We start from the raw sequence: 19943 nt of genomic DNA, 5'->3' as shown, positions 1-19943 counted from the left end.
AATCATTCATGCTGGAAGGGACCTCCGGAGGTGTCCAGGCCTACGTGCTGCTCAGAGAACGATCAGTTATGGGGTTGAAGCAAGTAGCTCAGGCTTTCCTTCAAGTGGGGCTTGAAAAGCTCCAAGGATGGACATGGCACAAGCTCTGTGGGACATCTGCTCCACTGCTTGACTGTCTTCATGGGGAAGGACATTGTCTTCCCCTGCTTCAGCTGATGCCCATTGGCCCTCACAGTCCCATCACGCACAAGAGGCAAGACCCTGGCTGCCTTTTCCTGCTGATATGACCCAAGAAGATATGGGAAGGCTGTGATTAGGTGTCCCCAAAGCCTCCTCTTCTCCTGGCTTTGCACCTTTCAAATAAGGCCCATGGCATCCTGGGCTGCATTAGGAAGAGCACTGCCCAAGGGTTGGTGGAGGGGATCTTTCCTCTCTACTCAGCCCTGCTACAGTTTGTCTTGTTGACTTGCTCTTGATTTCTACTTTACCAGAGTCACCCATTCTTGACTGAAAGGTGCCGTCCACATTTTTCACCATTCCTGCCTTGTCTTTTGTTCAAAACAAGTCCAGAAAGCGTTTGTGCCATGTTGGTCAGGGATCATTGCTGCGATGGATTGACGGGACGCAGGGTGATACAAGCCAATGTCAATTTATTGTACAGTAGCACGAGTTTATATACATTTCAGAAGCTGCGCGTTTTAAAAAGATTGGTTCTTGAAGCTGCGCGTTTTAAACAGATTGGTTCTTGAAGCTGCATGTTTTAAACAGTTGGTTCTTGAAGCTGCGCGTTTTAAACAGATTGGTTCTTGAAGCTAAGCATTGCATACTAGGCAATCCCCAACTCATGGTTAACTACCATCAATTAACAGCAAGGTGTTACCTTTCCTTCCCAGCATCCGTCCCCCACTCCCCTATGCGCTCTCAGCATGACTCAGCATGTTAATTGTTGTGTCTATTCACACTCCTTGTCTTCCCAGGGTTAGTGACCTCCAAGCTCGAGCACATTCCCTTCAGCTAACTGATTGCCACGCATGGTCCTAGTTTCCAGCCCGCTCCTGCAGATCATCTTCCACTTTCCCTTCAACCAAGGCCTTCAAGTAAAGGTCCCTTTCTCTAGCGGTCTAAAGGAGATGTCGTTCTCCTTCTAACCTTCATCAGGAGGTTGAGAGAATCTGAGCAGAAGACCTTTCCACATGCAGGACTTAGTGATGAGTGTCACAGGAAACCTGAGCAGGCCTGTGCTGTGCTCCATGTACCTCTTGGCCTTCAGGCTGAGCTGTGCTGAGTGTGTCCCTGGGTTGCAGAACAAGCCATATTGGAAGAAGAAATCTGCAGGAAGCTGCTGGTGAATGGCCAACCGCACGCCCTTACCTTTGTCTGGGACTGCAGTTACCAACTCCCAAGTGAACATCTCCTCTTAGAACACGAGAAGTGATGACTAGAATGGGTTTCCCTGGCACAAAACACTTCTAGAGCTCACAGGAGACAATGTGGGATAACCCTTCTGCAGGCAGGATCTGCACCACTTGCTGCACCACTCTCCCAACGCTGTCAACTCCGTGTTCCCGGCCTCGGAAGGGACGGCATACAGCTGACACGATTGTCTCTGTGTGAGGAGAGTTTGCTCTAACCAAGGCCATTTGAAATGACACTTTGTCTCAGAGTCCAAGTGCCTTTCCTACTGCAGCCATAACCAGCTGGGCTGCTGATGGCCAATCCCCCAAGGGAACGGGACACTCCAGGGACCTCAAACTCGCCTTCATGGCCACGTGCCTCCTAGTGGCCTATGAGCTTCTCAGATGTAATGGGTGTCATAATGATAGCCCAGATCATCAGCCTGCTTGTGGCCTCGGTTACTCCTTGGCTAGCGGTTCCTGAATTGGGGAAGGCAGCGATAACGAGATGCACAGCAACGGAAGAGATGGCCAAGGACCCTGCAGGTGCCATGAAGGCTTTGCAGGAAGAAGTGTGAGAAATAGCCCCGAGAGCTGTGCAAATTGGAATGGCATTAGATATGAAGCTGGCGTCTGAAGGCAGAGTCTGTGCTGGTTTTAATACCAGTTGTTGCGTATACGTAGATCAAAGTGGGAGAATTTCTACAGATACATGTGTAAAAAAAAAATTGGAAAACATTCTAATATTTGTCGTGAGTTCCAGAAAGTTCGCGCCTTCTATGAAATTGAAGTCAATTGGACTATTCTGATGTCCTGGTTTCCTGATTTACAACTATGGGTTAAGAAGTTCATCTCCAGATACCTTTCTCCTCTTTCTCTTTGATCACTCCAATCCATTTTACCTATGTAGCTTCTGCTTTAAGGTTCAGAGAGGAAAAGCTGGACTGTCTTTCAGTAGTGTCTGTAATATTCCCTATGGGCAACTCTTCAGTAGTGGCAATAGACCTCATGGGGATTTGCTTGAACTAACAATTATACAGCTGAGAAATGTATTTTTTATTTACTAATTTCTAACCCACTACCCCCCCCCCCCACACACACACGATAATTAATCCCTCTTTTATTCCTGTGTACACCCTGTTCTCTAAGGAAAGCAGCCAATAATTACTGCCAAGAATTTGCTATATTCAGCTGCAGAGTTGGTTGAAGAAGTCTGATGTCAAGTGATGTAAGTCTCATGGGGCTGAGGACAGAAATCGTGGGGCTGGAGAGCTGAGGAGCAAGGCTGTCCACGCAGTGATTAGCTCCAGGGACTGCTTTTCCTACCTGTCTGCACCTCCTCAGGAGACACTGTGCATCAATAGCAATTGGAAAAGCCTTCTATCAATTCCCCAAAGTGCTCATTACCTGCCTTTCTCTTTCACTGTGCGGCTGAAACTTATCTCATGAAGTGTAGGAGCCAAACTTGAAGACCAGATGGCCCTGATGGAGGAGACAGGGCTCAAAAGGGCTTTCTGCCTCGTCATGAGCCCAGGGTGTCTGTGGTGCTGTGGACTTCAGGTGTTCAGAGGAGACTGAAGAAGCCTCTCAAGAACACCAAGTCAGGAGCAAAGCCCACAGCCCCTGGAAGCGTTAATGGGCCCCGCTGAGGGCCATGGCTGAGAAAGCCTCCCCATGGCCTTGTTAGAGCCCATCCTTGGAGGCTGTGAGTGCAGGAAGGCAAAGGCGCTGTGCAGGCAGCTCTGCTGCTGAGCAAAGCCTTGGCTTGCTTGATGAAGCAGAAAGGCCAAGCCGTGACCTGCAGCCTGTGGGGAGGTCGGTGCTGTCCCTCACACAGGGCTCAGGGCTCTTCCTGGGGACCATGGAAGGTGGGCATCCAATGCCCAGTGAAGGACAGCAATGGCACAGCAACTTCCAGCTTCCCCATGGGGCTGCAAGGAGGCAACGATGCCCCCATGCCGTGAGGACATCATGTCTGGTCATGGCCCTCAGAGGCAGAGACAGCTGCCACAGCCAAGGGGACACAGACCTGGGTTCTACTGGTGCCTTCCAGCCTTGCCAGTGCCCTCTGCCATCCCCACCATAGGCTGTCCTGCATGCTTGGAGCCCTGCCCCTGTTTCCCTGCAGGCTGTAGGCACCATCTCGCTGCCCTGCCTTGCTCTCACCCCAACATTGCCATACCTTCGCTGAGGTACCTCCACTCTCACCGGCTGTTCCTTGAAACACAAACCATGGGCTGATCCAGGCTCCCTCTGGCTGAGCCCTCGCACCGCAGCAGGACCCCTGCAGTGACAGTTCTTCCTGCTGAGCTCCAGTCTCTGCTTTCCTAGTTGAAACTTGGTGACATTTTTTCCTCTCTCCTGCTCTTTTCCCCTGCCCAGGAAAGGTTTACCATCTCAGAAAATACCCTTCCAGCAGGGAACGCAGCCAGGAAGCCTTTTCTTATGCTCTGCTCTCTCACCAGAGAGAAGGAATACTCACATGGTCTCCCAAACCACGTAACTGCTGCTGGCCTTTCAGCTTCTCCCAGGGACATGACCAAGCCATGTGCCTGCTGCTGTCCCATCATGTCCCCAGAAAAAAACAACCCCTATCCGAGCCCTTCTCCTGGATGGGGCTATGGGGTCCATTTTCAGAGGGACTGTCCCAGCCACGTTTCTGATGCTGGCCTGTCACCTCCAGAGGCATAACTGACCTCACAGGCCCCTCGCAGCCAGGCATGTCCTCCTGCATGAGGAGTTCCTGAGACCGTTTTTCCCTCCCAATGCCACACTCCTCCATCACCCTCATTCTGGCCCAGGTCCTGACCACAGAAGAGCATGCTTGTTTCATCAGATTTGTCAAATATCTTTCCCACAAGCCATTTCCCACAAGCTCATCTTCAGCTCAGCCCCTCTACTTGTGTTGACACATTTCATATATGCCTTTATAGCTCTATGGTGTTTTTTCAGGTTGGACTGACCTCTGGAGGTCATCGAGTCCACCCCTCCAGCTGAGGCAGGGTCACCTAAACCAACTTTCTCAGCAACTTGTCTAGGTAGGCTTGCAATATCATAGAAGCACAGAAACAGAGAATCATTTAGCTTGGAAAAGACCTTGAAGATCATCAAATCCAAATGTAAACTCAGGACGGCCAATTCCATCACTAAATCATGCCATGAAGAATTGCATCTACCTCTATTGAAACACCTCCAGGGCTGGTGTTTCCACCAGCTCCCTGGTTCCAATGCTTGAGCACCTTTGCAGTGAAGATGTTTTTCCTCATATCCAATCTGAACCTCTCCTGGTGTAAATTGAGGCTCTTGCCTCTTGTCCTGTCACTTGTTATGTGGCAGAAGACTCCTACCCACCCCATCTACAACCTCCTTTCAGGTACTTCTAGAGAGCAGTAAGGTCCCCCCTGAGCCTCCTACTACCCACACTAAACAACTCAAGTCCCCTCAGTCACTGTTCATCCAAGCAGGGATCCAGACCCTTCACCAGTTGTGTTGCCCTTGCCTGGAAATGCTCCAGGACCTCAACGTTTCTCTTGAAGTGAGGAGCCCAAAACAGAAACACATTGTTTGAGGTATGACTTCAGCAGTGCCGAGTACAGGGGGTCCATCACTGCCCTGGTCCTGCTGGCCACGCTCTTTCTGATACCAGACAGGATGCTATTGGCCTTTTTGGTCATCTGCACACAACTGCTGGCTCATGCTCAACCGTCTGTCAACCTGCACCCTCAGGGTGCTTCCCCAGCAGGCAGCCTTCCAACCACTCTGCCCCAAGCCTGTAGCCTTGTGTGGGGCTGTTGTGACCCAAGTACAGAACTGGCACTTCTCCTGGTTGAACCTCATACAACTGGACTCATCCAAATGATCCAACCTGTGCAGATGCCTCCGCAGAGCTTTACTACCCTCATGGAGATCAGCACTGCCACCCAACTTGATGTTGTATGCAAACTCACTGTGGGTGCACTCAATCCCCTTGTCTGGGTCACTGGCGAAGTTCTGAAACAGGACTGGCCCCAGCACTGAGCCCTGGGGAACGCCACTCCTCATGGGCTGTCTTCTGGATGTCACTCCATTTACTACCCCTCTTGGGGCTTGGCTGTCCAGCCAGCTCTAACCCAGCACGGAGAACACCACTGGAAGTCATGAGCAGCCAGTTTCTCCAGGAGAATGCAGTGGGAGATGGAGCCAAAAGGCTTTCCTAAGGTCCAGGTAGACAGCATGCACAGCCTTTCCCTCATCCACTGGGCAGGTCACCTTGTCCCAGCAGGAGATCAGGTTCATCAGGCAAGACCTGCCTTTCATAAACCCATGCAGGCTGGTCCTGACCTCCTGGTTTTCCTGCGGCTCCTGTGCGATGGCGCTCAGGATGATCAGCTCCACAACCTTCCCTGGCACTAAGATCAGGTTGACAGGCCTGTAGTTATCCCGATCCTCCCTCCTACCCTTGCTGTAGGTGGGCACCACTTGACTAACATTCAGCCTTCTTGGGCCTCCCCAGTTAGCCAGCACTGTTGAAAGTCATCGCTTTCATCGTGGTGAGGCAATAGAGAAACAGACCAATGATTTTCAAAGTGTTCCTGCATCACGAGATGTCCATGGTCAAGGACACAATCAAAAGCACCTTGTCCTTTCTGGGTATGAGGTTCACCAGAACCACATGTCCTCTGGGGCTGCAGAGGCATCACTGGCAGCAATGCCTTCTCCTGCAGCACTGCACAGTCCAGCCCTGCATGTCTCTGGTCCCAGGGACAGCATGGATTGCTCTCCTTAGGGACATCTCATTTCACCTTCACAGTGACCTCTGCCCACCACCCCAGCATGCGCTGCAGCAAAACATTTTGCTGGCGTGTGACCTTGGACACTTGCTACCCATTATTATTTTTGTTGTTACATGTCTGAGCTTGGCCCAGGTGACACAGGTGTGGTTAAGGGTAACTCTGCTCTGAAATAACCTAAATCAGGGTGAGGAAGGGGAAAAGTCTTATTTAAGCAGCGTGAGGAAGCCTTAGGATCAATAACCTCACATCTTCTTGGGGAATTTAGAGATCCTGTGTGTTTACATGGCAGGGGTTTGGGAGTGGTTTGGAGGTGTCTGTAGGGCTGGCAAAGGTGAGAAGAGACCAAGAGCTGACTCCATGGCCATAACAGCCACTTTCATTTGACTCCAAAATGGACCAGCCCCTGCCCAAACCTGAGCCAATAAGCAATTCTAGTGGCACCTCTGTGATCCCCTATGGCAGAAAGGACCAAACACAACGGGAGAGGAGTGAGAATTATGTGAGAGAACAGCCCTATAGACATCAAGGTGAGTGAAGAAGGAGGGGAGCAGCGAGACAGAGGCTTGGTGGGATCCTGCAAGCCAGTGGTCAAGTAACCACCCGCCGACAGTCACAGGGCAGCACAGTGACAATGCTCCTTTAGGTGTCTGCAGGTTCTTTGCATCGGCATTCTAGCACAGCTGCCAGATGGGCCAGCAGCTGTGATGCTCCCCTGGATCTGAAACCCTGCATCATTCGTGTCCACCTTGGTTCTAGGAGCAAAGAAACGGTGGAGTCTCATCTCCCAGGGGGAGTGAGGCAGGAGAGCAGCAGAGTGCAGGCCCCAGGTCACACACTGGCAGGCTGTGGCCTGTGCAGAAGGAGGGAACGCTCCTTCGGGTGCCCTGGAATTGCCTCACAAGCATAAACTCCATTTTCAATGTTGGACCTGTTGGAGGCTGCTGTCCTTGCCGAGCAGCTGTGCTGAGCTCTGCCACCTGCCCTGGCACTTGGCTCCCTCAGTGTCACAGCTCTGTCTGCAACAGGACGGGCTCCAGCTGCCGCTGCGTGGGCCCCTGGCTGAGGGCACTGCTGCACATCTGGGCTGAAGCCCCCCAGCTGTGGCACCAGCCCAGCTGTGCCTGGCCACAAGGCAACCTGGTACCAAGTGTCCCCGAGCCCGTGCGTGCAAAGGCTTTGCTTCAGAGCAGAGACGTGGCCTGGGCAAAGGAGAGCTGAGTCTTGAGCCCTCGGACTGTGCAATGAAGTGCTGCAATGGGCTCTGCAGGGCTTACTGAAGCACTGAGGACATCCTCCCTGCCCTGCCTGCAGAACCACCAGACACACACGTACACACACGCTCCTTTAGGAGTACTTGGATCCTAAGCTGCAGTCTTCCCGGTATCCTGTCTAGTAATGGGTTAACAAAAGTTGATGCTCATGCAGAAAACTTTTCCTAGTAAGGGAATTGCCAGTGCTGGAAATAAGTGTGTCCCCAGGTGAGGCAAGGCCCATGAGGGATTGCCTCATGCTGCTGCCCAGCAGGTTCCCCTGCAGCCCCAGGGACAGCTGGAGGGAGCCCAGAGGGGCAGAGGAGGGAGGCAGGGAGAGCTCAAAAGCAGACCTTGGTGGGAGGCTGCTGAGAGCTCCCTGCTGGAGAAATCTGCAGAGCCCTTGAGCCGGTAAGTGTGTGGCTGCAGGGCAATGCCTCTGCAGTTGCTAGCCAGGTCTGCAGCAGCTGGGGCCCCCCCAGCCTGTGGGACCGTGTGGGAGCCTTTTGCTGTGGAGGAGGCCAGTGTGCTGCAGAGCAGGGCTTCCCTGCTGCAGCGTGGGAGGGCCAGGGCATGTGGGCTGCCTTGTGCCAGGGCCGGCTGCAGGGCTGTGAAGGTGGCTGTGCAGGCAGGGGTGCCCAGGGCTGTCCTTGCCAGCAGGGTCCCTGCAGCCGCGGGGGCTGTGTGCTGGGGCAGGGGCTCTGCCACCTGCCAGGGGCAGCTCTCAGCCTGCCGGGGGGCTCCCCACAGCTCTGGGGGCATATGGACTGAGCCCCGAGAGGGAAGGATCTCTCTGCTGTTGAGAGTGTGCTGCATGGCTGAGCGCTGCTTACAAGGATAGGTTACCCTCAGAATGTGTCTGGATGAGACTTCTCGTATCGAAGGTCAGCGCAGGGATTGCTATGATAAATCCAGGGCTCTCCTCAATCTGTGTTTTCAGCTTTCTGTTGTTGGGGGCAGGAGAGGGAAGGCAGAAATGTTAATGGAGATGTCGAGTTTGAAGATGTCCCTGAGACTGCCAGCTGTAACTGTGAGTGATGAGGAGGTCTGCCAGGAGCCTCCTGAAGTGCCCTCAGCCACTCCTCCGCCTATGAACAGCAGCAGCAGCACCTTTGCTGGAGCCATCAGGGTCGTTCTGAGCTGCCCTTTTCCCGCTGCGGACAGGACCCTGCGCCCAGCCAGTGCCCTGCAGAGAGGCACGTTTGTGCGGGGCCAGTGCACAGAGGCAGAGATGTGGTCTGTGAGCACTGACAGGGAGATACCTCCCACAAGGAAAATCTCCTGACATCCAGGATATTGCAAGGACTGATGGGAAACTTCAGACAGAATTGTTGTTGAAAGCAGAATCAGAAAGCTCTCTCTGACCATGTGCAGTGCAGACCCCTTTCTCTGAGGCATCCCCCTGGCTGCTCTCCCCCCAGCAAAGCCTCTGCCCTCAGGGCTGGGGGTCCCGAGGTGTGAGCCCCCCCCTCTGCAGCCAGAGCTCCAGCAGAGCCGCGGTGCAGCTCTGCAGCCACGTGCCCCGGTCCCTCTGCAGAGCACAGGGGCTGAGAGCAGCTGCCCGGCAATGTTGGTGTGTGGGAGGTGGCGAGCAGAGCTGGGCAAGGGCAACGCTGCCCTCAGTGCCTGGCACGCTCGCCCTGGACACTCTTACCTAGACCATCACTGCAATTTTACTTCTTTCTCTGCCTTTTGGTGTTAGTTTTATTCTCTAGCTCTTGCTGTCAGGCTCTCTGGGGATGAGTGTTTCGGCTGCAGAGTCACACTCTGACCTTGTGGGTCCTCTCCTGCAGGTGTGTCCATGGGAACAGGTGTCCCAGCTTTCCTCTCACCTGTGGGGCTGTGGGCAATGCCTTGTGTGGGGCTGGGCAATGGGCTGGTTCTCCCTCAATCTGATGCTCTTGTTAGGGCACTTGGCTACCTCCTTGAAGTTCCCTTCCAAGCAGTGCGTTGCCCTCCAGAATGGAAACCTGTCCCCTCGCACCCATTAGTGATCTGAAAGCCCCACGTAGAGGCGTAGAGTTTCTGTGATGGAGAAAACGCTTTTGGGGAGGGTGAAATGAGCTGTGTATCCTTTGCTGTGGGTGGGATGCTGACTTCTGATGAAAGCCTACAACCTTTACTGGTCTGTGGTGGGTCAGTCTGTTCTCAGCAGTGCCTTGTGGTATTTCAGGGTAACATGGGAGTGTGGCCACCATTCATCTCAGGAAGGTGCAAGCCCATAGATACCGGGAACCAGATGGACAGACCACCTCCCCTCACTGGGACTCACCCACAGGCAATCCTCTTGCCTCACAGACCTCACTCTGTTCCACCTGAGGGCAGCAAAAATGCTCTGCTTTTCTGACATGCGAGAATACTCAACAGGAGAGATGGGGGGAGCTGTGGAAAAAAACGAAAACTCCCTTAAAATGCCTTCACCCTTCCCGTTCCTTAGCACTGGCGCTGCAGATGCTGAGCAGCCCTTCTGCGTTGGCACTGGTTTCACAGGACAAAGTTAAACACCAGGACTGGTCCCTGCCCCCACCCACTGCTGCAGAGTGGGGCTGGCTGGTCAAGAGCCCGTGGGCAGATGCCCTGCTCTTCATCGCCCACACGGCCAGCACCAAGCAGGGCTGCAGCCACACAGCTGCAGGAAGGTCTCCGAGAAAAGAGAGGGATGTCTGTGTGTGACGGGGGCGTGGTCTGTGGGAAATGGCTTTGATTTTGCTTGCAGAAGTCTCCCCTAAATTATCACTGTCTTTTTCTCCTGTGACAGGACCATATGCCCAGAGGCAGCAGATGCCCAACAGCAGCTCCATCACCCAGTTCCTCCTCCTGGCATTTGCAGACACGCGGGAGCTGCAGCTCTTGCACTTCTGGCTCTCCCTGGGCATCTACCTGGCTGCCCTCATGGCCAACGGCCTCATCATCACCACCGTAGTGTGCGACCACCACCTGCACACCCCCATGTACTTCTTCCTCCTCAACCTCTCCCTCCTCGACCTGGGCTCCATCTCCACTATTGTCCCCAAAGCCATGGCCAACTCCCTCTGGGACACCAGGGACATCTCCTACTCAGGATGTGCTGCACAGCTCTTCCTGATTGTCTTTTTCCTTTCAGCAGAGTATTTTCTCCTCACCGTCATGGCCTATGACCGCTTGGTGGCCATCTGCCAGCCCCTGCACTACGGGACCCTGCTGGGCAGCAGAGCTTGTGTCCACATGGCAGCAGCTGCCTGGGCCAGTGGGTTTCTCAATGCTGCGCTGCACACGGCCAATACACTGTCACTGCCGCTCTGCCAAGGCAATGCCCTGGGACAGGTCTTCTGTGAAATCCCACAGATCCTCAAGCTCTCCTGCTCACACACCTACCTCAGGGAAGTGGGGCTAATTGTGGCTGGTGCCACTTTATTATTTGGGTGTTTTGTTTTCATTGTGCTGTCCTACGTGCAGATCTTCAGGGCTGTGCTGAGGGTCCCCTCTGAGCAGGGGCGGCACAAAGCCTTTTCCACGTGCCTCCCTCACCTGGCCGTGATCTCCCTCTTTGTCAGCCCTGGCACATTTGCCCACCTGAAGCCCCCCTCCATCTCCTCCCCATCCCTGGACCTGGTGGTGGCAGTTCTGTACTCGGTGGTGCCTCCAGCAGTGAACCCCCTCATCTACAGCATGAGGAACCAGGAGCTCAAGGGTGCAATGTGCAAACTGATAGATGGATGTTTTTCTGAAGGAATAAATTTATGAGTAGCATTTATAATGTAATTTATCACAGACCCAGACTGTCTTCTGAATTTGTTGTAGTTGCTCATGGTATTTCATTTCTGATAAAGGTGTCGTCCCCATTCTAATTCCTTCTGTGGTTTTCTTTTCTGAAGGTGACCTGCTCTCTCTTCATCTAACAAAGCCAAAGGGCCATTAAACCACTATGTTTTTCCTGGGATTCTTTCTTCCAAGGCTTTTCTGCAGCTGCATGGAGAGTTCCTGTGTCCACAGATGGAAGGGAAAAGGTTCCTGGCATGGCAGCAGTACCAGGGAACACCACCCCTTGGCTCTCCAGTGCTGTCCTCCTTCCACTTCCACACTCTCCTTCTGACCCCCTGCCTTGGTGTAAGGCCTGAGTGCTCTGGCAGCTTGGTCACCGCCGTGCTGCGTGGCAGTCCTGTGAGCGCAGGCAGGGGCAGGCAACGGGCACTCTGTGACGGTGCTGGCCTCCATCAAATGTTATGCGTTTGTGGAGACCACCTGAATGCAGCACTGCAACGTGCTTCCTTGAACCGAGGTCCCCGTGCCCATTGCTCATGACGAGGGCCATCTCCGCGAGGTGCCGAGCAGGGCGCGACGCCCCCGGGCTGAGGTGCTGCCAGCCTCTGGCAGGGGCAACAGGAGGCCAGGCAGTCACTGTGCCTGCTGCAGTGCTCTGCCTCCGCACGTGCCAGGGACGGGCTCGTGCCTCTGAGCACCCCTGTGTGCGTGAGGCTGGGGTTCAATCACGCCAGCAGTGCATGAGGCCAGCTGAGGTGGGGACACCTCCCAGGGCACCGCCGTTCCTGTGTGTGACTGCAGGAACAAAGGCCACTGTCCCAGGGAGATTCATCTCACCCGCCTTGGGCAGGCTCATTGCAAGTGCCTCTGTCTGATCACGGCACCCTTTCTGGATGGTGCCCTCAAATGTGTCCGAGCAATCAGGGAGGTTCTGGGGTCCTGGCAAAAGGCAGACATCCAGCCTTTGTTCAGGAAAAGCAAGAAGGACAATTGGGAGAAATACAGGCTGGTCATCCTCACCGTAGTGTCTGGGGAAATGATGGTGGAAATACTCCTGCAGCCAGTTCCAGGTAGTTGTGGGACATCAAAGGGATTGCTGCACCCCTACGTATTGAGGCAAGAAGGGGATGGTTTGTGCCTGCACCTTTGCAAGGGGTTTGACTTTTTCTCCTGCACTTTCTGTACAGGCAGATGGGTGACTTCTGGAGTGAAGAAATGGAGGACACTGTGGGTGGGAAGTTGGCTGGCGGCTTGTGGCTATGTGTCGAGCTAGCTCAACGGCGTCAGGGAGCGAAACCCGACCTTGGGAGAGAGACACAGTTATGCCTGTTGGAAGGAAGCCATGGGAGCAAGAGGAGAACCTTGAAGATAGGGAGTGGTCTGCAGAGCTTGTGGCCTTGTAGATAAAGGGAGTTGCTGAACTGCTGTGTCTGTAATAAAAAAAGAGCCCAGAGTGGAAAGTTGCTGAGCACAGTTACAGGCTGACACGTCAGCCCCCTGCAAAGCTATAAAAGGCTTGCTTGAATTTAACAAAGTGTCTTTGAGGTGTCTTCAAGTGTCTTCGTGCCTTCAATCCGCTCCCAGTCAGTGCATCATGCGCCACAGGGGCTCAAGACCAAATGTCACCAGTGGTCAAGTCCTCCTGGTGGCCACTGACTAGTGACCTCTTCCAGTGCAAGCAGTTGGGCCAACTGTGTTGAATGTCTTGATTGTCTCCCAGTACAAGCTGACAAAGTGGCTTTCAGACCCTTCTGTGGATGATGCCAAAGTGGGCAGAGCCCTTGAGAGATGCCATCCAGTTCACCCTGCCTTGAGCAGGACAGCTGGACAAGGGGATTTACAGGGGCCTCTCCCAACCTGAGATATTCTAGGACTCATTGACTCACTTCCCTGGAGAGCTCGGTTGGGATGGGATAGCAGGGGGAAGAAGGGAAAACAGAGGCGCAGAAGCAGAGACAAAAAAGTGTCCAGTATAAACAGAGCAGTTCCCCTGAGGAATGTTCCTCCACCCAAACGGTAGGTATGAAATCCATGAGATAAATTGGCTGAGAGAAGCTTCCCTTCATCTGCTGGGGTGCTGGGCCACGGGGAGGGTGACGGCTGAGGACGGTATCTCGTGGTCAGTTGTGTCTCAGGGACTCACATTCCAGCAGGAAGCCAATGGCTGTGACGGGGGCAGTGAGGTCAGTTCTGCCTGCGGAGGGGACAGCCCAACAGCAGCAATGTGCCTGGGAAAGGGGCGGTGAGGTCACCTCTGCCTGAAACAGCGCGTAGGGCAGCCCCTGACTCATGGCTGGGACACGTGCTGTTAAGCTCCATCTGCCCGTGTCTCGGGCAGGCCAGCAGAAGGCCCCTGGGTGGCACAGGGGCTGTGAGATCCCCTCTGCCTAAGGACCTGGGCTCACTCCACCGAGGGGCTTCTTTCTTGCTTGTCACGTCGCTGCAGCCTGAGAACATGGCAGCACAGCAGCAGGCACACCGCTTGCTCGTGTCTATGCGAGAAGCTGAAAGGCTCGCAGCCTTGGAAGAGCGCGGTGAGGCCGTGGCATGGTCAGGGGAAAGGCCACCAAGAGGGTGACGGGTCGGGATGCCCGCCTGAAGGGTGGTTTCCCAGGTGGTGGAGCTTTCCTTGGAGGTAGGGAAGAGCAGGAGGGAGAAGCACTGCCAGCCAGTGCAGCTGGGAAAGTGGAGACTGGAGGTCAGGAGGAGGAAATGTCACTCAAGGGCTTGTGCTGTGGTGGGAGACGTCGTCCAGAAGGAGTGTGGGATCAGTCCATGTGTGTGTGTTTGCAGGAACAGCGTGTGAGGGTGGGCAGACATCGGTGCATGTGTGGCAAGGGCAGGGTGAGAGCAAGGTGGGGAAGCCAGATGGGTGCCTGCAGCCTGCCGGGGAAAAGCAGCAGCCGTGGGACAGCGTAGGACAGCGTGAGATGGAAGGCAAAGGGCACGGGCAAGGCTGGAAGTCACCAAGAGAACCCAAGGGTTGTCCCCTTGCGTACAGCCATTGTTTCTGCCACCAAGGCCTATGAGAAGGCGAGTTGTCCTCTGGCCCTGGGGCCTCATGGCCTCCTTGTGACCACTTGCACTGAATTCTTCTCCCTTGAGTGATACTGACCAGTGAAAGTTCCCAGCATTTGCCACAGCCTGCCACCCTGAGGCCCGGCACCTGCACTCCGCTGCTCTCCTGCCTCACTGCCCCTGGGAGATGAGACTCCATCATTCCTTTGCTGCTGGAGCCAAGGTGGACAGGGGTGAGACAGGGTTTCAGATGCAGCTGAGCATCACAGCTGTTGGCCCATCTGGCAGCAATGCTAAAATGCTGATGTAAAGAACCTACAGACACCTAAAGGAACATTGTCACTGTGCTGACCTGTGACCGTCGGGGTCAGTGGGTTGACCGTTGGCTTCCATGAGCCCAGCAAGCCTCTCCCTCACTGCCCCCCATCCTTCTTCACTCACTTGGTGTTTGTAGGGCTGTTCCTGTGCCTTGTTTCTCACGCCTTTCTCTTACAAATGCTGCACACTGTCTTATGGCCTTTCTTGCATTGGTTTTTCACAGAGAGAATTCACAGCTAGAATTACTTATGAGCTCAGGGAGGTAGCAGGTCCATTTCAGAGCCAGCTGAATGTGGCTTTCTTGGCCATGGGGCCAACTCTTGACCTCTTCTCACCTTTGTCAGCCCTACAAACCCCATGACCGCTCCCAAACCCTTGCCATGTAAACCCACGGGGTCAGAAAAGTCCCCAGTAAGATGTGAGGTCATTGATCCTAAGGCTTCCTCAGGCTGGTTAAGTAAGAGTTTGGCCCCTTGCTCTCCCTGGTTTAGGTTCTTTATGGCAGAGAAGGGACGCGTTGGACCTCAGCTGTGGCACCAGGGCCAAGATCAAACAAGTAACAAAAATAGCGGGTACCAAGTGCCCAAAGTCCAATGCATGCTAAATTTTGCTGCAGAGCATACTGGGGTGGTTGGCAGGTGGCACTGTAACGGTGAAATGAAATGTCCCTAAGGAGAGGAAACCCAGCTGTCCTCAAGACCAGAGGGACAAAGGGCTGGACTGTGCAGTGCTGGCAGGAGAGGACGTGTCTGTCTGTGTTGCCTCTGCAGCCCCAGAGGACATGTGGTGCAGGTGAACCTCATGTCCAGGGAGGACAAAGTGCTTTGGAAAGTGTCCTTGGCTACGGACATGCCGTGATCCAGGAACACTGTGAAAACCGTTGGTCTGTTTCTCTAAATGCATTCCCCCAGGGGTGACTATCAAGACTCCTGGCTATACTGGGGAGGCACCAGAAGCCTGGGGGTTAGTCAAAGTGCCCACCTACAAGAAACGTAGAAAAGAGGATCCTAGGACTGTCAACCTGATCTTAGTGCCAGGAAGGTTGTGGAGCTGATCATCCTGAACAACAGCCAACAGCAAGCATAGGACAAGCAGGAGGTCAGGACGAGCTAGCACAGATCTATGAAAGGCAGGTCCTGCTTGATGAATCTGATCTCATTTTGTGACAAGGTGGCCTGCCTAGCGGATGAGGGAAAGCCTGGGGGTGTTCTCTACCTGGACCTTAAAAAAGCCTTGGACAACATCTCCCACTGCATTCTCCTGGAGAACCTGGCTGCTCATGGCTTCGGTGGGTGTTCTCCACGCTGGGTTAAAGCTGGCTGGACAGCCAAGCCCCAAGAGGGGTAGTAAATGGAGTGACATCCACGTGACGACCCATAATTACTGGTGATCCATGGGCTCAGTGTTGAGGCCAGTCCTGCTTCAGAACTTTATCAATGGTCTGGATTGAGTGCACCCTCAGTGAGTTTGCATACAACATCAAGTGGGGTGGAAGTGCTGATCTCCTTGAGGGCAGGAAGGCTCTGCAGAGGGATCTGCACAGGTTGGATCATTTGGATGAGTCCAGTTGTATGAAGTTCATCCAGGAGAAGTGCCAGTTCTGCACATGGCTCACCACACCCCCACATAACTCTACAGGCTTGGGCCAGAGTGGCTGGAAGGCTGCCTGCTGGGGAAGTACCCTGAGGGTGAGGATTGACAGATGGTTGAGCATGAGCCAGCAGTTGTGTGCAGATGACCAAGAAGGCCAATAGCATCCTGTCTGGTATCAGAAAAAGTGTGGCCAGCAGGACCAGGGCAGTGATGGACCCCCTGTACTCGGCACTGCTGAGGCCACACCTCAAACAAAGCGTTTGTGGTTTGGGCCATTCAGTTCAAGAGAAACGTTGAGGTCCTGGAGTGTATCCAGAGAAGGGCAACAAGGCTGGTGAAGGGTCTGGATCCCTGCTTGGATGAAGAGGGTCTGAGAGGACATGGCTTGTTCAGTCTAGAGCAGGCGAGGCTTCAGGGAGACCTTTATGCTCTCTAGAAGTACCTGAAAGGAGGTTGTAGATGAGTGGGGGGAGGTCTCTTCTGCCAGATAACAAGTGACAGGACAAGAGGCAACAGCCTCAATTTACACCAGGAGAGGTTCAGATTGGATATGAGGAAAAACATCTTCACTGCAAGGGTGGTCAAGCATTGGAACAGGCTGCCCAGGGAGCTGGGGGAATCTCCAGCCCTGGAGGTGTTTCAGAAATAGACAGTTGCAGTGCTTAGGGACATGGTTCAGTGATGATTTACTGATACTCAGGTTACGGTTGGATGTGATGATCTTTAAGGTCCTTTCCAACCTCAATGATTCTGTTTCTGTGCTTCTATGGTCTTGGAAGCCTACCTAGACCACTTGCTGAGCAGGCTGCTCTAGCTGACCCTGCCTCAGCTGCGCAGTTAAAGGTCAGTCCAACCAAAAAACAAACCATAGAGATATAAGAGCATCTATAGAATGTGTCAACACAAATAGAGGAGCTCATCTGAAGAATGTTTCTCCACTCAAATGGATTGCGGGAAAATTATTTGATAAATCTGAGAAAAACAAACTTGTTTTTTGGTGGTCACATCCCTGGACAAAAGGAGGGTGATGGAGGGGTCTGGTATTAGGAGGGCACCTGGGTCTCAGGAACTCCTCATGCAGGAGGACGTGCCTGGCTGTGAGGGTCCTGTGAGGTCAGTTCTGCCTCTGGAGGTGACAGGCCAGCATCAGGAACGTGGCTGGGACAGTCCCTCTGCCAAGGGACCCCACAGGCCCCATCCAGGAGAAGGGCTGGGATAGGGCTTGTCATGTCCATTTTGCCTGTGGACATGACAGGACAGCAGCAGGCACAGGGCTTGGTCATGTCTCTGGAAAAAGCTGAAAGGCCAGAAGAAGCCATGTGGTTTGGAAGACCATGTGGAGGTGACTTCACTTTTTTGAGGGGAAAGACCACAAAAAAAACCCTAACAGGTTGGGTTCCCTGCTTGAAGCGTAGTTTCTGAGATGGTAAAGCTTTGCTGGGCAGTGGGAAAAATCTCAGGAGAGGAAAAAATGTGACAAAGGCAAGCTCTGATGGTGGAGAGTGACTATGGGGAGGAAGAACTGTCACTCCAGGGGTCCTGCTGCGGTGCAAGAGCTCAGCCAGAGGGAGCCTGGATCAGCCAGCCCATGGCAATGTTGGGGTGAGAGCAAGGCAGGGCAGCGAGATGGTGCCTACAGCCTGCAGGGAAACAGGGGCAGGGCTCCAACTGCCGCGATGAGAGACGGGACGCTGCTTGATGCAAGCAAATGTCGATGTATTGTATACAATCACAAGTTTATATACGTTATCAGAGGCCTCACGCTTTAAACAGATTGGTTCTTTAAACTACACATTACATACTAGGCAATCCCTCATTGGTTAACTACAAACAAAGAACACTTTAAGTAAGTTTCAACAGTCATCAATCAGAACAAAGTTGTTACTTCTCTTTTGGGCCATCTGTTCCTCATTCCCTTATCTTTACTCAGCCTGACTCCTCCTGTCAGTTGTTACCTATTCACATGCCTTGTCCTCCCGAGGTTTGTAGCCATCCTGCCAAGGTTTTATGGCAGGCCTCGCAAGGTTGATGGCCCACAAGCTCCAGCACATCGCCGCTTATCAGCTGGACCGTACTTGGAGACTTGCCTCTCAGGCCCTGTCCCACATCTCCCCCTTCCTGTTGCACAAAAAGAACTTTCTTCATAGAGTGTGTTATCCACTTTTGTAGACACTGCAACAAACAGGGAAAAAGAGTAACAAGAAGACACAAACGGCTAAGGCATAAACAATCGTCTTCACTAAACTTCTTAAGCATCCCGACAGTCCCCATCCTCCAAAAAGTTTATCCAACCAATCCCAGCTGTGGTCTTGTGAAAGTTTAAAGACTCCAGCTTTAAGTTGTTGAAATGCTGGCATGAACCGATTCCGAGTGGTCAGAGAGATTCATGCAGCACATGCCATCAAAATCCTCACAGCCGTGTCCTTGCGCTAAAAGCAAAAAATCGATAGTGGCCCTATTTTGCAATGAAGCACGGCGAACCCTGTCTACATCTAATAAAAGACCAGACAATACATTGCTAGTAGCATGCCCTTGTTGAGCAAGCCAGCAGCCAAGCTTATCTAAAGTTGCTAATGCTTTTCCAGCGGCCGCTCCAGGTATAAAAAGGGAGTCAGCAAAGCGTTGACTACAAGACCAAAACTCCACGTGGTCTTCACAATCGGGTGCATATGCATGAATGCTACACTTTGCCCTATGAGAGAGACGGTGCTGTAAAATCAGAGATGTATTAGGAGTCAGGACAGAAAGGCGGCCGAGGCTACGTGGACCTCCTGTTATGAGAAGGGATGATGGGCCACGCTCTGTCCCCACAAATAAAAAATACTCCCGATGGTAATGACAAGGGGGCATTGCTAGACTTAGACAAGTTTGTTGCCGTGTAATTACACCAAACACTAGCATTCTTAAAAACGGGGTGGGCAGGAGAGACATGCCATGCTTTGGAGTGATTTTTCCCTGTATAGTTCAACTTCACACAAATACCCATTTTCACTGATCCAAGAAGCTCAATCTCTTGTGGTTCTAGGGTAGCCTGTGGGAGACAGGGGACCCATATGTCCCAATTCTCTGTCAGATTTTGTGACCGATTTGGAAAAATTGCTTTTAAATTTGTAGGTACCGGCCACTCATCTAGCGGTAGGCCCACGAGGCATGTGGAAAAGGGGTTATTAGGTGAAGCAGTGGCAAGACACCAAGTGTCTTGTCTGGTCACATTTGCCAATGTAACCCATACATTAACCTTAGGAAGTGCAGGAAGAAATGGGTAGCCTTGTACAATCCCTACTGTCACCATGAAGATAAGCACTATTTCAAAAATTGTTTCTGGCCTGCCCTTAGCTTCCATGCAAATCGTTTTTCACATTTTTCTTTAGTCTGCTCCCAGTCCTGTTTAAGAAGAGTCCAAACAGCAGGCACCAGGTTAGTCTTACTGCACTCAAAACCACAGACCAGGACTCTTTCTGCTTGTTTATATACAGATAGGGTCCAGTCCCGGGAATATTCCCAATATCTTTGTTCTTCTGCTGACTCGTGACCTGAAGTAAGCAGAATTTTAACAGCATTAATTCCATTAACAAGACAGCCTTCACACCATCGTTTGGCTAATACTACTCTACACCACCATTCCTTTTTACAGTTAGAGCACACACATAAGACCCAAGGCTTACAGTGCCCACATACAGTACATGAAATTCCCGTGACTGATACTTCTCTACGTTGATTCATTTAGTCATTTTCCGTCCACAGCGTTCAGTTTATACTGCTTCAGCTATTCGTGATCCCAGAAGGTTCAGAAGCTTGTTGATCGAGATGATGATCCAGGGGATGATCTGGAGGATGATCGGAGTCCTCACCAGATG

The 19943-nt window shown here is 52.8% G+C and overlaps 1 protein-coding gene and 2 long non-coding RNA genes across 3 annotated transcripts in view; 1 reads left to right on the top strand and 2 right to left on the bottom strand.

Moving 5' to 3' along the window:
* LOC308057219 overlaps nt 1–17224 on the bottom strand; it is a 57709-nt gene extending 40485 nt beyond the window's left edge. Inside the window, exon 1 of the long non-coding RNA XR_013925184.1 lies at nt 15763–17224. This is a non-coding gene — a long non-coding RNA (uncharacterized lncRNA). The remainder of the gene's footprint in view (nt 1–15762) is intronic.
* LOC308057221 overlaps nt 1–19943 on the bottom strand; it is a 199044-nt gene that overhangs the window by 83546 nt on the left and 95555 nt on the right. The window lies entirely within an intron of this gene.
* On the top strand, nt 10114–11307 carry LOC308057240 (olfactory receptor 14C36-like). The gene has a single exon (XM_080411360.1). It carries the CDS (start codon nt 10198–10200, stop codon nt 11137–11139), a length of 942 nt encoding a protein of 313 aa, XP_080267486.1. The 5' UTR covers nt 10114–10197; the 3' UTR covers nt 11140–11307.

The sequence above is a fragment of the Falco punctatus genome (assembly GCF_963210335.1).
Source record: "Falco punctatus genome assembly, contig: scaffold_40, whole genome shotgun sequence".
In the NCBI taxonomy this organism is placed as follows: Eukaryota; Metazoa; Chordata; class Aves; order Falconiformes; family Falconidae; genus Falco; species Falco punctatus.
Note: the sequence above shows the minus strand (reverse complement) of the source record. Positions and strands in the feature narration are given on the sequence as shown.